The following is a 21,360-nucleotide window of genomic DNA, read 5'->3' as shown; positions in this document are numbered from 1 at the left end:
CCGCTTCCCATCGGCCACCGGGCATCCCCAAAAAAGGATGCTTAATATACATTTGTGCTGGCACAACACAACGGCAAATACACGGCGTGTAGACGAGTGCATATAATTGACTGACAGTTACAATTATAGCAAATAATAGGAGCTCAGTAAATTAGTAGTACACTAATCCTTATTGTTAGCCTGGATGTAATCTTAATGTCAATAAGTTGGCGAATGCAATTGAGACCATAAAGTACGACGTTCGATAGAGCAAGGAACCGTGCATTATTGTTTACAAAAGTGTGAATCCTGTCAAGTATAAAGCTTTTCGACTTTACACAATTCCATCACATGATGTAATTGATTTACTATCATGCGGATCAGGTTACATAAGCGCTTTACCATAGTTACCATATGAGAAATGGGATCACAGCATGTCACTTTGTTTTAAATTATTTGACACATTGTTCCAATTATGCAATACGGAAGCGAGATTTGGGCTTATTAAATTTTGTATTTTGTTGCTCTACATGCTTAATACACCAATAATCCACGCAACAGTAATAGGGGGAACTCCCCATGATGTATTCTCTTCCAATAGTTAGAGTGGTGAATTATTGACAGAAAATACTAAAAAGTATATATATATATTGTCCGCGCAATCATATTACCAGGTTTTGAAATCATGGTTATTTATATTCCTTGTAGCGATAATAACTTTGCAATAAAAAGGACACCTGCAACGCTCAGCACAAATCCATTAAACGAATTGTGATATATTCAAATCAAACATAGCTTAATTGATGTTGTTGTTAAACTGTTATTCCTCATCAATCCAGTGAGTATTACAGACTAGGAATTGGAGTAGTTCTGTCCGGCGTTGCCGTGCGACAGGCTGCAGTCAAATATGGAACAAAACACACGTAGCATGGAATCGAAAGACCGGTTTGAAGGGCGAATTAATTACAACATTCCAGCAATAAAACATGATTATGTACAAGATGTTCAGAGTAAAAATTTGACGAGGTGAGAAAACCAGTAATGCGAACATATTCACCACGCGCAAGAGTTTAATGACCTTGATTCAATAGCCGTCATAGAATAGTTTTGACAAAAATAAAAACATTCCCGGTGCAGTATTTCTAGTTGTGATCGTCAAATATTGACGCCGATTCAAAATAAAACTGTATTAGACATAGAAATTTATCAGGATATAATCACTAACGCAATTTATATCAACAAAACAAAGATTATTAAACACAGGTTACGGGGGAATTATTGAGAAATAATATTGCAAATGTCATCTGTCTTATATAACAGTGATTGATGAATAAACACTCTAAGCTAAATACTGGTAATTGCTTATCGCCTAAGTGAAACGTACCAGTAATGAGGTCAAGCAATATTAATAAATGTTTCGTCGTTTCTGCCCCAAACTCTCGCTATATAACCCAATTAGCCGTCTCATTTAGCGTGTTTTGTCTTATTAGGTGCTAACAATACCGCGTGATTTGAATGCAGACTCGGATTCAGACTGCTGAATGAACGATCGACTCCGGGAATCGCACCACATCCTTCGTAATGCAATGTGACCATGCTAACCATCGCACATGTTTTTTTATTAGCATTCTATAAAACAAATACAATAAGCAATATTTGTATATGGAATCTAAAGCAAGTCTGCGCATTTGGTTACAAGTTGCCAGGATATAAATTGATATCATTTGGTATTCAACGGATAATTATACGTAGCTATCAAACGTTTCTCAAACTATGCAACAAATATTCCGCAATAAAAAATCAATGTTCAGTTATATGATTGAAATTAGCTGATTGAACAAATTGTCATTTCATTAAAATCGGGAAAAGCAGCTCAGATTTCAATTTCGTCTACCAAGAATAAGTTGTGAAAGGAACATCATTGTTGTATGTAATAAATGACCAATTACTGGTGTCTGAAAATGGCACGATTATGGAATAACACAGGCATAATGTCGTGATGTTTGTGAGGAGATTTATTATTGTTTATGACGGTGCACGTTTCCTAATCTCAAATTTGTAGGCTCCGACGCACTGAAGAGTTGGGAAGCAAGATGCTGAAAATTTTACATCACATCTAATGGAACATCAATTGTATAATGTTACTTATAAAAGATCCTTTACGTAATGAATATAATGCCATGCATGACTTCCAATTATCGAAAATACAGTCAAATGAAACAGTCGTAATGACGTGATTAACGGTACAGCGCATAAAAAGCAAGAGACACAGTTTGATTAATTTACATATAACTATTCTTTGTATATATGTATCAAATTCAATATTTAATCAATATTATCGCAATTAGAAGTCCCCGCTTTCTTCTATTAAGGAATAATACACGACTCTCTTCCTCATTTCACTAAAAGTGTTCTTTTATACTGCCTTCCGTTTGGATTACTTTGGTAAATTACCTCATTGATTATTCGCTAACTGAACGAAGAATTTATAAAAGGACATGCCTGTTTTTTTCATTTTATTCATGGTTGGATTGTAAATATATTTAAAGATGAAGGCCAATTTAAACAATTGTACGATAATACATAGATGTGGTCATTGTGACTGCTTTTAATTTAACAACATTTCTGAGTCATCCGTCAATATACTGTCTCCGTTGTGCCTGAGCACTGTGTGCGGGAAAATTATATTATTCACTGTTATTATACATCTGTTACGTCATAAGTTTCAACGTGCCGCAATTTTGCGGTATTGCACCGTATTTTCATTATACCATTTTAGGAAACACGAATTCCAAATATGGAACGATTACGCGCGTAAGCGTTATTCAATAATAATAAAAAAACAAACATGACTGCCCCAGAAGTTCTAAACGTTTTGGATTTCGGCATTCCCATGTTTTCCGTGAAGGAAAAGATGTATAATAATAAGGTTATTACGAGGATACTGCAAAGTATGCACTCACACGGTACGCGGTCGCATCGACCTCCGCCGCGCGTCGATCGATACTCCCGCTGTACTGTCTTTGAGCATTTTTCACAGTATCCTCATAATAACTTCATATTATACACCTGACACTGACTTCGTGCGGACGTGGTCGAAAGTGTTATAAACATTTCTTTCTATTTAGAAATTGCGCGTTACGTCCACGTATTTACTTCGATGCACAAGCGAGCGCAATAGAAGTAGAATACCGTCACCTTTCTCTCTCATTGAATTAATACTTCAAGCAGGAAAAAGAAGTATAATATTAAGGTTATCACGAGAATACCGCAATGTATACACTCAGGCATTGCGGAATTCTATCGATCACTGCTACAAGGCGGTCGTTAGATACAATCACCGTACATCCTTCGTGCATACTTTGCAGTGTCTACAGGGTATGGAATGCAGCTAAGTTAACTTGGTATATTTGCTGTTGGCAGCACAACTGTATACTATGTATGGGATCACATGAATCATTGAATTAAAGTACGCACAACATAATTGTACACAGGAGAAAAATAAAAAAAAATAGAAAAGTCGTCTGAAAAGCGTTTCCATTAGCCAACGGCTATTACATATGATGTGTAATAAATTACTCAATAACTTAAATGATTAATTAATTGATTACAACTTATCTAATGGAGTAAAGCTGAGTAAAACATCTTTCTTACGAACTCAGAAACAGAGCCCCACACTAACTGTGAGGATGCATAATAATAGCTTTATTGGCAACAACCGTCAATTTTCGAGATTTCTACGAAATGTCACCACCCGCGATTGTTTAATCTGCAATCAGTGATTCTATAAAGATCTTCATAGCGAAGCAAAACTAGGTTGTTTCGTGATTGCACAGGATTTCCACATAGAGGCATCGAAATCAAAAACCGCACAATCATTTGATGATATCATTGATTCAGAAGCTGTCTAAGGAACGCTCAAACAAATTAGTCATCGAATACCCACCTAGTGATCACAAAGGAAAACTTGATAGTGCTTTTTCATTTTCTATGACATTTGTATAAATAGTTAGCTTCCTGATGTTACAAAGTCAGACAGTACGCGGTCGCATCGACCTCCGCTGCCGTCATTATCAAGACAGATTTGGCATGAATGTGTAGTGAGTGCAATACCGCAAAATTACGACACGCTGTAACTCACGCTGTAAAGTAATGCTACGTATGTGCCACTATATCAGTCAGACAATATCTCAACTTAGATGGGTAAGTATGCTAGCATGTTGTGGAATACACTTATACATGTTATGGTGCATACTGTGACGTGATACATCATACGAATTGATTTGCCAATGAATCAAAAATATTTTACTAGCAATGATTTCGATTAATTATAATATGGTTGTTGAGATAAAACAATACTTCATTACGCTCTTTTCACTTTTGCATGCTTGTTCTTTAATAAAAACTAACAACATTATTTCTATATTAATCGTCACACAAATAAAGAAATTTACTACCAATTGTCTGGGTTCCCTACCACGTGTTATGAAGACTGACTTTGTGTTCGGGGAACAGTGAATCACTTACATGTAGATATACCAGATTCTACCAAAAAGAATAGACATTAGTTTATTACAGATAGTCCAGCATTATTCTTCCAAACAGTAGTCAGCAGAGGTAACCCCTAGCTGTACACTTCTCTCGTACTCCTAAGGTTACAAACTCTCTATCTTGAAAGTCAAGTCTCTAAGGCGTGGCAGAGTAAACACGCGATCGGCCAATCGCTGCATTCGTTGGCACGATCACGGGATTTCCAGGGATTTGTCTCATGCTTAACGCCTTGCAAAGTCGACATGTTCTCTAGTTGGTCTATTCTGTGAATGCTCTCCCTAAAATATGAAAATACAAATACGTTTTGAACGATCCTATTTCACATACCCTATTCTAGCAACCATAATGTCATAACAACCATGTTTAAAACTGTGTTTTTTCATGATATGAATCTAAGAATGGCATGGCATAAAAAACTGAACATGAGCTTTATTATTAAACGTTTAAAACACAGAATGCATTATATCTCTCAATGAATGAGCTTCAATCGAATAGGGTAATACGTACATATGTCTGAATTGAAAAGTAAAGATTAAAATACATGGGACCACATTCCAAAAGAATTAATTTCGCTCACACATCAGACATATATGTTAGGTGTTGTTAATTGCGTCCACGAGATTTCAATTATAGCTACGAAAATACAGTAACATACATTGCACACGAATACGTAACACAAGTCCACAGCAATGGAGACACTATGAATACACACGGCAAAAATTCGTGAGCAACATCTTTTCAGCTACCGTCACCGACATTCAATACACTATGACAGACGAGTTGATGAATGTGGCCTCCTTCGAGTAGTGACACTTATATCAATCAATTGATTGCTCTATAGAAAAAATATGTTTTATGCTACCAAGTCATCAGTCATATTGTCGATCGACTACCTATCTAAACCAAACACTTCTCATAAAAAACGTCGTTTTTATGTTATTATTTGGCATGCACCAATATATATGACAACCTGGAATTAATGTACATATTTTAATGTTGCCAGGTGTGCGTGTGGTTGTTGATGAAATGAAAAATTATATCATTGTATTTGTCGGCATCTTTGCACTATGGAATTCTCTCAGTATTTAAAATTGAATTTTCTAAGATAAACGTAATAGTCGAGATGTTATCGCATGTGACCTCAAGTCAATAAGTCAGTTTGCAGCTATACACTGGTTGAATGGATAATAATTGGAGTAACATGACGTCAGTGACAATTTAATGATTCTGTAATAGTTTATCGTAACCTTTTATCATTTTAAACAGTTTTAGTGGCAAGAGGTCGAGCTTCGCTTCGATTAAAAAAATACACTCATTTGTCGTGATGCGTACACGTATACGACAATTGGTGATAAGGAATTTTACTAATCCATTTCGAGTAAACTTTTATATCGAAGTACAAAGAAGCTGTTTTGCGTATACATGGCAATACATGCAAATCACAACATAAAATAAGATAAACGAAAGTGAACTCTTGGGTAAAATTTCATTATCGAAACACGGTTGCAGAATGCCAAAATATTGTAGTTAAATACCAAAATTTGCCGTAAACATAATATAAGTACAGACATGTTACGAAAGTATAAACACGTACACAAGACACTGTAACTTTTTAATTGTAAAACTTTAATATGAATAATTTTTTATATTCGTCACATTCCATCACATCGGAAATTAGCTACACAATTCAGTCAGTATGCCAGAAACGGCACACTTGATCAAGAGTTGTTATTCTAGCCATCGGATATGACGTTGTGTACATAAATTTAATAACGCGTATTTGATGATCGAGCCAAAATGTACTCTAATATATACTACCAATTTCTCTGTTTTTTGGAGACTTCTCTAACATTGTCCCGTCATTGGAATAAACCAGGCATATTCATTGGAGTATACATGGTAGCTGTATTCAAATGCATTATCATCATCGTTGCCTGTCGTATGCTCCGAGATTTTACGAGAATACTATAAAGAATGCTCGGAGGCAGTACGGTGATTGTATCAAGCGATGCATAGCGGAGGTCGACGCATTACCGTACTGCCCGAGTGCATATTTTGTGGCACTCTCGTGATAACCTTATTATTATACATCTTTCTCCTGCTATAAGTAATAATTCATTAAAAATAATAGACCGAATTTGCGATAAAGAAAGTTTCGCACCGTTCGCACGTTTGCTTTCAGTGATGGGATTATATTTTCTTTGCGGGCAGATAGCGATTCACCGCCTGAAATAAACAACTGGAAGTGTGACATCAATGTGACGCACAACTTCCATATAAGGAAGACATTTGAAGGAGTCCATATTACTTTCAAATACGTCCCTACATCTTTTTACGGAGGGGTAAATTATACTTTTTTCGATGTTATATGTATAATAATATGAGTTATATTATGACAATTTTCTTTGTATGCCATTAATCACACATACAATAAATATTCTGTTAGATCCAAATGTTGATGAGATTATAAAAGAAAGCAATCGACATTTTCCTAACACGTGAAGGTTTATTTTTACAAACAAATAATAAAATTATCAGTACTAAAACATCATAAAGAAACTCGCAGTGTGATATGTTACGTTATTTAAATATGTCGAACCGCAAAAGATGCTTTGCACGAATTTAAAATAAAATGTTTGGGTAAATTTAATAGGTTGATGTAACAATGCCTTTACAATAGAGATTGTGTTCTTGATACACATTTGGTCTATCAGTACACTGTGTAATTTGGTTTTGTTTTCCCAGAGAGTGCACAGAAAACGTTTTGTTTACATGTAAAGTGGCCAAAACAGACGCACGAAATTGTAATATTGTAAGAGGTGGATTCCACAAAGCATATTTTTAAAAAGATTATCTATACCATATTATTCATACAGAATATTCGGAAAATACACGCATATATGCTGTTCAGCGCATGATTACATGTACGTACATTCTTCAAAATTAAGTGCGAGGAAAACAATGTGCAATATTCATGACGTAAGAGCAGTATCACATTCTCGTTTTCGACGAGTAGTGATACGGTTGTTTGGTAGTGCGTTTTATACGTAAATCAATTGAGGTAATCAGTGGTTAAACCACAGTAAGCTATACACGGTATCTCTTCCTATCATGTTTTCTCTATACGTTTCCGTGATCAAATTGAAAAAGGTATCCAACACAGTCTATTCATAGGGAACGACGACGTGAAAGCGACGTAATGATCCTTATCATTTAATGGTCAACATATTCTCGATAATCGTACGTGCAGTTCAGCAACAATTTTATAGTTGACGTCAGCAATGTATACTTTTGTGAAATTACAACGAAAATATACAAACGAGCCGGCTCGTTCAACCCACATCCCATTTTATACTCAATGCATGTAAGAATTATATCTACAGCAATCAGTATTGCATTAACCCTGTGATCATTAAGTATTGTACCGCATCACGCGGTGCCGCCAGAAACACAATTAGCCATTGTTGACGTCGGCGAAATAGGTGCAATTCACAGGCGTATATACGATTGATTCACAGACATATATTGTGCGACCAGCCAGCACCTATAATTCGTATCCATTTAGTTGTTCCGAAACACTATGTAAGAACCAATTTGTTTCTTCACATAATATACAAATCAATTCAAGGGAACGAAAGGTACACTGGAGTTTTCATCCAAAGATACGCTTCATGTATTATTATTTATTATTTAATAAAAAGAAGTTCTCGACTTTTACCCATAAAGTCCCATAAATTGACAAAACAATTCGATTAAAGACAAAAATTGACGAGTAAACAACAATAAAAGTAATCAAATCAGTAATAGAAAGATATTGAATCCAATGTTGCATACTTGTGAAATTTCGAATAACCGTTCATGTCACATATGATGCTTTTTTGTATTAATCACAACTGTCATGAGTTTTCAATTAAAAACTTTATGAAACTATTCAACCCTACTTTTGCATTTCATTTAAAAATTGCGTGACCAAAGTGACTAATATTTTATTAGTAATTCTACCAGATTTGTATTTCCACACATGCACTGAATTGAAAGAATTTTCAATTGACGTTACTTCCTAACCCAATTCATATAAATTAAGTTATAAGCTACATACTTGCTAAACAAAAAAACACTTCACCACAAGCAACCATTTCCTTTACACGCAATACAAATAGTATCAAACTTGTTAGGAAAATCACAAGTTTCCAGAGATCTTGGTAGTTTTGTATGGTCCATAAGATTAAATTCCATTTTTCATTTGAGGCTGAGCCGAGTTTAGTATTCGAATACTTAGTTTAGTATTTTTCATTTAGTATGGGTGGTCGTCAGCGTATCGTGGGGTTAGTATATAAATACGTACATTCGTCATAGAAGCGAAAACCTACCACTGAAAGCCAATCACTGTGCGGTGACAGTGTAATCTGATTCTTAAGAATTGGGAAGCGACTGCCGGCCCATACGATACGCCAAGATATACATGACTCCTGAATCACATTCGTGATGAAAGCCACATTCAATTTCGTGTAAACAAAACATGCAATTAAACGTGTTTTAAACGTCACAAGCATAAGGTTTCCACTTATATAACATTTCACGAACTGTTTATGAACTAATGTTGAATACTGTTTCAAAACAAGCACAGATGCAACATTGAATTCGCTTGTGCTTTGCATACATATATGTGAAATCTTAAACTCAAAACAAAATGAATCAGTATGCAGAGAAACCTTTTCCTGCATGTCATTCATTGCTGCGTGTATATTTCTGTATTCTACTTGGCTATTACCTACTGAATAACCAGCTTCTTCCGCATTGATGTTTAACCTTAATTTTTTCAACTGATTGATGATTGACTTTCTACCAGAATTTATTACAAAATTGCCATTATTTCCTGTCGACTTTTTTGCCGAACTATGTTATAGATTTTCTATAACAAGCATTGCCAACGACGGACTCTATTTTGTCTCTTTCCACGTGCGGGTAAATCGATGATTCATACATATTATAAATAGTGATTAGCTGCATAATGTTGTTGAATATTCATGAGGGTTAATGTGCTTGCGCAGTAATGATAGTGGTCACTCAGAATCAAAACAAACATGGGGATCGCACCGCTGTGGAAGTTGTTGAACCTCAAAACTAAAAAGTACAACGTGTAAACTAAACATATGCACACATTTTAATTCAGTGTAACTAACTAAAATATATGAATTTACATTGTTTACGGAACTCGCCAAAAGAAAAAAAAGTTGACAGTCTTGAATCCTACGGTCACGTTTTCTGTTTGTTCTATTAGTTTTGTTGCTGAAGTTTGAAATGTAGCAATCTATAATAAACGTGGTTCAATGCATCTTAACACTGTTAAAATTATGCTACTCAAATTTGATTTCATGATATGAGGTACTATGAAGTCGGTCATGTTTGTCTTGAACGAAAGTAGCCTTTCAGATGAATAACTATTTGAAAAGCAGCATACAATGACGAAACATGCAATAATCGGCGTAACAATTCCAAACATTGTTAAACTATTCTGGGCAGAGTATGAAAGTATTAGACTTGCGTGTAATGGAAATAGAAAGTTTCGATTGTTGAACAACCTATGGCCATTAATTCTATCTGGAGGCAGTGAACTTGAACTCAGCATTCCTGAGTTAACATTATTCAATTTTCCTGACGTAAACATTAATTGCATAGCCGAAAATGATGTTGGTTTTAAAAGAAAAAGCACTGCTTGGAACTAAATAGTTCATCAGCTCTTAATTAAAAGTATTAAACTGGCAGACAATGAACGAGTGAACCTCTGCTTGAAAAAGATGAAAGGATATAAAACGCTGTTCGTCTAAATAAATGGAACAAAATTTATGCTAGATTAGATAACATTGAAAAACAAGAGAATGTGAATAAAGACCGCTATAAACCAATGAAATTGACGCTACGCCAATTGTAAAGATATAAAACAACGCTACAGTTTTAAAATAAAACATTTTTACTGTTTTGTGATAAAACATTTAAATTGTTTATAAGCTTGTCCCCATTTGTCTCTGGGGATGTCGGCTCGGACGTAATGTGGTATGTCCACCGTCGTTTACGAAATGTATCTCAAAATATTTGCAGTAGTAGCAAACTAATCTGTTGGTCAATATTTGTTTTAATATTGTATTTATTGTATTAATTGAATTTCTAAATAACAATTGAATGGTCATGTATTATTAGAGGCTTAGAGGAGCTCGTTTACATTAGACGCAAATTAGCTCAGGTGCGTGGTAATCACCATATTGGGATTCAACACCGAGGCTCTGCCAATAGAATAAGAGTTATAAGGAAATAGAATCTAATGATTAGATCAGAGAATTAATGCCTGTCCAGCGCAGCGTCATTCAGCTTACTTACTCGAACACTAATAACAACACCGTGCATAAATACTTCAATGACACATTTATATCCCTGTAAAAAACCCAGTGTTTTATTTTGAAAAAGTGTATTTTTGTTTGTTTACAATGTACTTAACTTTCATCAAAATGTGTTTTAATAACTTCCTAAAACACTTTTCCTAAAATATTAAAACACTACTGATTTGATAGGAAATACAAGAGTTTGATTATATAATAATTACAACAGTGTGTTTTTCATTAAAACGGTGTGTTTTAATGAAAAACATGAAACTGCTTCCAGGATTCACAGTGTAGTGACTACTGGGACAGGGGCGTACCATACTATTGGACAACGAAATAAAATGATCAATTTGCCAATATGCTATTATTGTTTTTGTGAGCATGCTTTAAACCAGCCCTTAAACTAGTTGAAATAAAAATAGCAATACAACAAGTACCATTTTGTAAATTTAATTTCTTCAAAAGGCTGCGTAATTACTTACGGCGATCTTCCAGTAAATTTACGGAATATTTTTTCCTGGTTTTTTCGTAGCGTAGTAACCGCGACAATTACATTATATGTACCTTAAATCTTATATTGAATTTTAGTATTTCGTTTTCATATAAGGAAACGTGCCAGCATGTGGAATTATCATGTCGACTCTGGGATAAGCCAACAATGACATGCACATGGGAAGCACTTATTACTGACACCCATTAGGACAGTTACATAATGATACGATGAAATACAACTTCGGGAGAAAAAATATGTTCTTAAAAGATTACAGTAATATGGTGATTATTCTGCGCGGGGCAATGCTCCGCGGTGCACACATCAATTTTGAATTGAATCGGCAATTTATAAAGTAGCTACATCACGCCTAGAGAAGTACGTTTATTTATTTTATTGATTATGTCTCATAATAATTATGATTACGAGTAATTGCCAGATCAATAAATTAACGGAAATTAATAAACAGTTCGTTAAATACAATTTGAGCACACTCAGCGGCAGCTTTATTACAAACACGCCGCACCCACTTATATATTATATAAAAAAGCCCTCCCAAAAAACGCCGAGGTAACTCTTATTGCATCGAATGCTATAATTTCATTCCATTTACTACGCTATTAAGTGATTCGAATAAATAATCGGAATAATAATACTGCATCAGAATTTACTAGTTAAAACCCCCTATTTGAAATGGAATATTCTTTAGATGCCTTGGCATCTGAATATGGATGTTAAAGCCTGGATTCAAACTTTCATCACTAGAATGAATTGTTATAATCACTAGCCAACTTTAGTCACATGACCCAATAGAGATGCATAGAGTTAACGGTATTCTGTTCCGCTGTATTCTTGATAACGATGTTTACTCAAAATAAAGACATTCGTTTTATTCGCAAATAAATAGCTTATGTGTATATTTCATTTACTATTCTAATTGCAAAGTCCCATACTCGATCCTAGGTACATGCAGTCGATTGCAAAGAGTTTTGTTATATCGTCGGTTATATCGTAAATACATATTCTCACCTCTGACAGTACGCCCAGCTGAAAGCACTGTAATCTGATATTACTGCATAGCAAGAGGAACTCAGTTAAGCGTCTAATTTTCATCGCATGGTTAATCACTGTTTGTGCAATTTACGCTATTTTATTACATTCATCAATAAAGTCAATATCACTCAGGCTCCCGTACCGTATCATTAATAATGTTTATAATATTTAACTGTTTCTCAATATCTCTTAAAAGAGTTCCGGCGTGTTGATTCAAGATGCAATCGTAATTTTTATTTGCAATTAGTAATGTATTAATAGAATTCGCTGTACAGCTGTTACAGAATGAATTTCTAAAGTAATAAAATAAAAGTGATTGATTATATTAAGAAGAATGTATTACAGTAGGTTGGAAATAGGGACTTTACCACAAATTCCCGATTGTATTTTTATATTTGTACATGACAGAATGTTTTCCCTAATATATATATATATATATATGTTTCAATGCGATAAATATCATTATAATTGTGACTATAATAGGACTGTTGTTTTAAAACTGCGATCATAAACAACACTAAAACTAAAAATTAAACTGAAGATTTATAACCCAAAAATATGAGAAGATCATACACGTGTATCACAAGTATTTGTGCAATGGAAATTAGAAGTAATACAATAATACTAGATGTACAATAAGGTTATTGCAAAGATAAGTATGCACTCAGACATTAAGCCGTCGCATCGACCTCCGCTGCGCGTCTTCGTGCATACTTTGAGGTATTCTTGTAATAACTTCATATTATAACAGAGAAAATCATATGATTATTTTCAGTTCATACACCACATTGGCACGGTGAGAAATTAAACGGGGAAATTAAAGCCCTTAATACCCAAAATGTGTTATACAACAACTAAGAGTTTTAATGATAGAAATTAAAATCAAGTATTACAGCAACAAAATCTATAATAAAGTTAATGAGTTTATGAGTGATTAGCAAAGGCCGATTATATAAATCGTGATTGGACTAATGAAGTTTGGTCGATGTATAACATCATGCATTAACCTAATGTGAAACGCCGCAATAGATGCAGATTCAATATCCTAATACATCTGCTCTATTGTATACGCTTATCATAGTCACATATTTTTCAAATTGAGGATAACTTTATCTGGCTGAAGAATTCTTAAAAAAACCTTTAAAATGTAATCGCTTCATTTATGTGTCAAGAATAGCTTTGATTTAAAAGCTCGAGAATACACAAATTTGATACGTACATTGCATTGTAGAAACGTGTGACGTGTTTATCGAGACGACGCATACAGTGTGTGACATAATAATGTCAAAAGTCCAAGGTAATCGTTAATTGCCCACATGAAACGTGATTGGTTTTAGCAAATCTCAAACAAGTAGACATTAACAACCCAAGGTAACTGTTAGAAAGATTTTCAAACACTCGTGACTTTCCTAGTTTCAGAAAGTGAAGAGGCGTGTGTGTAAACAGTGCATACATTGGTTAATGTTTGAATATTAACTTAGGAACATATATAGAGCAAGTGGATTTTATTATACAACGATTTTATGTATAACTTTTAATTAGAATAAGTGATAACAATAACGCTTCGTAATTATTGGATTTTATAAGCGATGGGTAAGCTTCATATTAAGGTATATGGTCACATTGAAGAGAGCTGCCAACCGTCCCTGGAGATCGTAATTAAAAACCCATACCGATCTACATCTAAATCACGACACTGTCAAGCTTATTTATTCTTCTACGTAATTAGTTTGACGAAATAAAATGAAATCATCGCAATGGTTTTGATCTAATGATGCCACTGAATGTATAAACCGTTGTGAACATCTACTGTGAATAAACATGTCTAATTACACTTTACTTTTCATACACTTTATCCCCGCCTATAAATCTGCTTGACCATCCAGAATGTATTGTATTGGTATCCATTATAGATGGGCGTCTCACATTTTATTTGTACCAGAACAAGACAGGCATACATCTCAGCAGGCCAGATACAAGTTTCGTATATTTACGGGACAATGTCATTATGAGTTGAACATATCCGGATTGTACTGACCAACCAACCAACCAATCAATCAAACGCTATGATATACCCTCTCTGAAGACACTGTTGTCATCAGTAGCGCCATGTTCTCTTCATTATTGTGATCAACTCTTCCTGTTTGGGCAGATCTTATAAAACACAAGTAACAAACCGTACATAGTTTGTTTATGCAGTTGTAAAAAGTCTATTAATTTTATATTGTTGTATTATCACAAGGCCATAGTAAAGTATGACAAACGGAACGATATTCCTGCCATACGCCATTCATTATGTTATGCTTTCAAACAATACACGGAGAATACATTCGTGCGTCATTATATTTATTTATTGAAGCAATTCAGAGTGGATTACATATTACTCAATTGGTGGAATGACAATAACTAATACTAATAACGATATAATATTGATTTGAAAAAAAAAAATCAATAAAAAGTTGATACATTTTTGTATTAATTAAACCATCAGTGATCAGTAAGCTGTCCCCGTTCACTGGTTTAAACATCATGCCTAATTAATAAAAATGATCACATGGTCCAGAGTTGGTTACGTTATAAAAAGGTTATATCATTTATATGTAAAGGTGATTGACAATCGTAGCGTCATTAGCTGTATTTTTCAAATAACCTTCAGTTGGTGATAATGCAATGCCATGACGTCACTACTATCACACAGTTCTACGACCAAGTAATACCACGTGACACACTCTTAACATGATTCAACTTGAGTGTAATTTTAGTCGACTTTATAGATAACTGTTCACATTCATTCAATTATCCGGAATTTGTGAAATGTTGAAAGGGGGCAAACTGTTTTTGACGTTATTCAGAAATGGGAACCCATCAGGAATTAAGTTATTTAACTAGAACATAACAACCATACGTAAATGAAGTTAAATCAATCAGCATACCATGTCAGACAAATTCATTATGTATAGCATCACATCATCATATCCGTTGCGTTATTTAGCATATCAATCCTTACTAATATCTAGATTATCAAGTTAGCGATGATAGTAATGACGAAACTTTAATGCCATGAGTTTAGCTACAATTACACCAGTAATTTCTACGGATCATTCGGTAAAACATAGAATCATATCAGCATTTGGTTTAACTTTGAAACACCACTATTATGGAAAAATGAAAATACTCATAACGTATATTATACATATATTAAGGTTTTTACAATTTCGAAAAAGATTTAACTATGATCACAATAAACAAAGTGTGTCATACCATATAAATATTACATGACAGAATCCATTGCCTCAGCCAGACGATTGTGAGGTACGGAATTTATTCGGCACTTATAGAATTGGTTTTAGTACATTTAAAATTTTGTTGATATTAAATCATAATTAAATTTTCGTGGTATTCGTTTGCCCTTGCAAGCCCAAGGTGATGCATATCTTGCGTTTTGCACAACCCTACTCAACTCAAACGTAATATTGAATGATTGCAGCAGGGACCAATCCCCTTCATTTTTCTAATAATATTCAAAACAAATATTGTTACGTTTTATTTATTTGTTAACAATAATAATAAACATTCAATACTGCTTGCCGAAACGTAACCAGCATGTAATTATTCTGGGAAATACTGCATTGTATTTCCCACTATATTGTGAATATGTCAACATCTTCAATAAGTGTGTTATATGGTAGTCATGTGATCAGACAACATGATTTAATTTATCTCGATGACCTGCCGATATATATTGGTATTATATCTATATATAGCTGGTACACGGGGTTAATTCAATTACTCTATTATTTATGTGCACTATAACACAGCATATTGTTTATGGTGGTTACCCCGAAGAGTTTGAGTGAACAGATGTGAACAATACTGAACACGCGAAGGTAACATGTATCGAATATAAAACGCAGAACGAATGAAGGATACCTTCATGACTGGATCTAGAATTTTACAACTTGGTATTACATTGGCATTGATATGATCGATATAACTATGAGAGCGACAAAGTTTTGTTTGTAAAACGTGCATTATGTAAAAAGAATAAATACAATTAGATAATTTGTCTGCGAATTATGCAATTTAATAAACTGATCTTTATTAACTCATCTTTTATGTCTTTCTAACGTCATGCCAAATACCCAATTTTAAACTTATGTAATGGTTGTCATGGTAAAATTACATCGAATGAAGACGTGTATGATGCTACTATGGCAACCATTATATTAGATTCATATTTAATATATCAGTTTATCCTAAATATAGTTTAACTGTTGATGTATGCCAAAATAATTAGTAGTCCCATTAAACGTAAGTTGTTTTGTAAGTATGTAATAGTAAAGGAAATCATTAATGTTTTAGTAATTCTGTGGACAATATTAGATTCGGTTATGCGATTATTTTTATTTCCAAGTTTTCTGGTTTCTCGTCCAAAACTGATCATTTTTTTGGACATTACGCACTGTGCATAAAGTTTGGAAAAAGAATCAACGTGTAGAATGTTGCGTCAGAATATACGCGAGTAGAATTTAGTAGTTAGATTTATTCCATTTGACTGTATTGTCGTCATATTCCAATTGACAACTTAGCTCATATCAGAGACAATTCAACAACTGTGATATATTTGTTTATTTTACATCACTAGTCACATTTCACCAAAAGTAGTTGAAGACAAATTAAAGGTTAAATAAGTAAACGCTATTTATTAAAAGTATTCTCTATGTGAGTTATTTGTGCAGGCGTGCCAAAAATATCTGTTTATATTAGTAATATTAGGTCAAGCCCTCACTCCACAATAGCGGACTCACCCTTAAACGAATATAATCTTGCATATTCAATCGAATGGTAAGGCAGCTGGCTCTTGAAGTTGCATTTCCACTTTTATTATATGATGAACACTTTTTTTATTGATGATTGTGATCATTGTGAAACATTTTAAAATTGGTTCGACCAATAAATTTGATATTAGAGCACTAAAGCTAGCTTGTAAATAAAGTCATTTTACACTAATTCAAATCCAATTTAATAATCCATGCGTCACGAAAAGTGTTTTTGCAAATAGGAAAGTGTGAGTATGTAACTTTGATTTATAATTGTTTTTTTGAGTAATGTTTTTAGATGGGCCAAAACACAAAAAATATCGCGTAAAAGTCTAGTAAGGGACACACCATACTAATACAGCAAAACATGTCAAGGCCAAATCAAAGTCAACTCCAAAATGCGGTTTTAATAACCGATTATTGTTCATTCACTCATTTCGTAACACTTCAATTTATATGAATACCGCGAATTGCAATTTTTTCTGTGCAACTGTTGTGCAATGATCTATTGTTGGTTATTTTATTTGGCTTAGATGGGTTATGGCCAAACCAAAATCAAACATCTAATAACCACTATACAACTATGTATGATTGTGTATTTGCGTCTTGTATTTGAAGGGGCATAACATCCCTCCTACCATGTACGGATAATGTTACTGTCAAGTAAAGATTAATTTATTTTTTTCAATTTACAAGAGCAGGTAAAAGTCAGGTCATATGATGAGTTGAAAATGTCCATGAAAATAAAAATTACTGGAGCAATGTCACGCTGTTTGCTGTCCGATAGATATTTTGCATCAATGAATTAAGGACATATATATACACCCTGTCGTGTTTCAAATATATCTGTCTAATACCTATGCAGATAAAAAATGTACGATAGATTTTGTTTCGTGATATTAACTTGCGTGTGTTCTATTGTTTTTATGAATTTTACAGGTGTGATTGTGCAAACAATTAGATTAAGAAATGGATTAGTGTTTATACTATTAGTTCTATCTTTTTGCTTTCTTTGAAATAAGAGCAGCAGCTAAATAGTTGTGCGTGTGGTTTTTGAATCACTGATGTTTGCAGCGAGTTTTCGACATCTCTGAAATACCTTCTTTACTCTTGAAAATATTGAAGGTTTTCGTAAAGAAAATCCGGCCAAAATATATAGCCTGTGGCTGTTATGAAATATTATAAATCTACTAGAAAGTACAAATAGTTATGGCTCATGAGTAGAATAAGCTTCATGTAAAACTGAATAATGCTTCATTGAAACACCTAGCATAAATGAATCATTCTCACATATTATAAAAGCATTTCCACTAGCATGAAGCAATACTTCAATAAATTATCGATTGAAAAACACTGTTACAATAACCATTGAATATCACAACTTGAAAATAAGTTTAAAGTGAGGCCGCTCTGATTATTTACGATAAAGTATGCGACGTACTGTCTGAGTGCATACTTTGAGGTATCCTCGTAATAACCTTATCTTGGGAATGCCGAAATCCAAAAATGTTTAGGACGGTTCTTCTTTGTTCTTCAGCAAACTTCTTTGTTTGGAGTCCGGTGAAACGCTGGTGGCAGTCTTGTTTGTCTTTATTATAAGAGGACGCTTGTGCGCGTAATCCTTCCATATTTGGAATTTACTTATATGGTAAGATGAAAGTACCCCGTAAAATACTGCAAAATTACGGCACGCTGTAACTTATGGCGTTACGGTGACAGATGTATACTAATATCTCCATGTTTTATGGTACACATTGCAAAACAATATTGAATCCTATTTTAAAAGTAAGTCTGATATCTGCCCCTCGCAGTTTGGCAACATGGTTATGGTAGATTACAATCATTATGGAATATTGAACAAAACAATATAATAAGTTACATTATTGTATCACGTTAGTTGTTTAAGTAGCATTAAAACTGGTATCATTGTTATGGTAATTATCAACCACAGTGTCTTCTGTGTTGAATTTGATACTATCGCAAGAAACTGGATCAATTGGAATGTCATCCCCAACTTTAACTGATTTATTGTGCGTATAACGAACACTTGAAGCAGCCGATGTAACTCTTGTTGAGTACGAAGTGTTTCTTTTCTCTGTTTTTCCAGCTTCACGACAGAGAAACGCCGTGACGAAAGCTTTTCTATACCTGGCGCTCATGGCATTGTATATTATAGGGTTGATGACTGAGTTGATATAGGAAAGAACTCGCGAGTATTGAATCCAGGCTCCAAATATTTCTACAGGGATTGCCCCTGTACCGGCTGGGTCCGGGTCAAAGAGCGGTGATATAGATGCAAATTCAAACGGAAAGAGTAGTATGAAGAACAGTATGCTTGTGACGAACAACATACGTACGACTTGGTTACGAGCGGTTAAACTGCTTTTAGACCGAGCCGACTCACCAATTTTATTCTCACGTAAAATCTTGATGCATATGATGGCGTTGAGAATAACTACTATTACCAGCGACAGGCAAAACGGTATAACGTTGATACCGACAGCTAAGTACGCCAAGTCGCCGTTAGTTGTGTAACATGTCTGAACGACTTCGGGCAAATCGTCGTAGCCCGGCGGCCAGATAAAATGCATGACGTGTGTTTCAGAGTTACCAACCATTGAGGGAATTGCAAACACGATAGCAATTATCCAGGTGATCGCAATCAATATTAAAGTTCTTTTCTTACTGCTCATCATCTGTGCTCTGAGTGGAAACGTTATTGCGACAAACCTCTCCACAGTGTACAACACAACCGTAAATAGTGATACAAAGTAAGCGATGTCCATGATTCCATAAAATACAATACAACCAATTTCACCATGAAAACTTTGATCAATCGCAACCGCCGACGTCTCGTAACGCAGTAACTTATCCGAAACAGCAAACGATATGTAGAGTATGTCTGCTATACACAAGTTAACTAAGTAATAGTTTGTAATAGTTCTCATATACGGTACACGCGCAATCACGAACAAGAAAGCACTGTTGAGAACGATACCTAGTGCAAGTGCAATCGGCATTACTATTGTTATAATAATCTCTTGCTCTCTTGTATACAAATAAAAAGGAGCATCGCTTTCAGAAACATTGATGTAGAAAATATCACTGGTCACCACCGGCAAATTAGTCGTTGTGTAAAAGGATTCGTTGCTTTGTTTTCCAGACATATTACAAGTCAGGCTACTTCAGTGAACGATCTATATTGTTTGTAATTTGTATGCTGATAGATTCCGATAACACTGAAATGAAACAAAGAATTATTTCGGTAAGTGACACTAAGATATAACCAAATGTAGCGATCTCATACATGTACGCGATAAAATTCAACATTATTAGTCGCATGAGTAAAAGCATGCAAATCCACTGATGCCCAGCTGATGTATTACTTCACATCAGTAAATTCAGTCATTATTATTATTATTATATTGATGCGGTGCTCACAAGTATAGATCAGACAGTCATATACGGGGTACAATTTAAATTCAAGCTGAATTAGTAAAATAATATAATTCAAATAATACGCAATATCATTTTTGGTGTTCGTTCGTTTGGTGTGACTCACACACAAAAGTACACATTTCTCCAATTGAACTAAAATAAGAATTATTCCAAAACATTCCACCAGTTGTACGTTATTATTAGAATGATAATCACTATAATTTTTAACTCATAGCATCCAGGGTACTAACAAATCCCATGGCAGTACTGTCCCATCTATCATACTAATAGCTTTTGTTATCATTTTATTCCATTACCAGCAACAATGACAATTTTGCAATGAATAAAGTAAAACCTGTAACGTTTGACAAATACAATATGAATTGCATGATTTTGTTTTGATCAAACAGAGCTTAATATGTGCTCTTTTTAAACTATGAATAACGCCAATTCTGTGAGGGATACAGAATATGCACTGAAGTAGTTCTCCTTTATTGTTGCCGTGCGACAGGCTGCTGTCAAATATATAACAAAAAATGCGTAGTATGTAAAGCTGAACCCCTGCGTAAATGGGGCATATTGACCTAACACATTTCAGCATTAAAAGATCAGTCTGTACCATACGTGCTCAGTCAACATTTATCACTCTTTA

At 34.3% G+C, this 21,360-nt stretch overlaps 1 protein-coding gene across 1 annotated transcript; it reads right to left on the bottom strand.

The window, feature by feature from the left end:
• Window positions 1-19,171: 19,171 nt before the first annotated feature.
• Window positions 19,172-20,487, bottom strand: LOC146747206 (neuromedin-U receptor 2-like). Its single transcript, XM_085498336.1, has one exon. It carries the CDS (start codon window positions 20,435-20,437, stop codon window positions 19,172-19,174), a length of 1,266 nt encoding a protein of 421 aa, XP_085354462.1. The 5' UTR covers window positions 20,438-20,487.
• Window positions 20,488-21,360: the final 873 nt, after the last annotated feature.

Source organism: Saccoglossus kowalevskii, chromosome 4, assembly GCF_978046115.1.
Source record: "Saccoglossus kowalevskii chromosome 4, keSacKowa6.1, whole genome shotgun sequence".
Lineage (NCBI taxonomy): Eukaryota > Metazoa > Hemichordata > Enteropneusta > Harrimaniidae > Saccoglossus > Saccoglossus kowalevskii.
The sequence above is the reverse complement of the archived record's forward strand: the minus strand, read 5'-3'. Positions and strand labels throughout refer to the sequence as shown.

Coding starts and splice junctions, on each gene's coding strand:
- LOC146747206 (XM_085498336.1), bottom strand. CDS start 20,437: ATGTCTGGAAAACAAAGCAACGAATCCTTTTACACAACGACTAATTTG.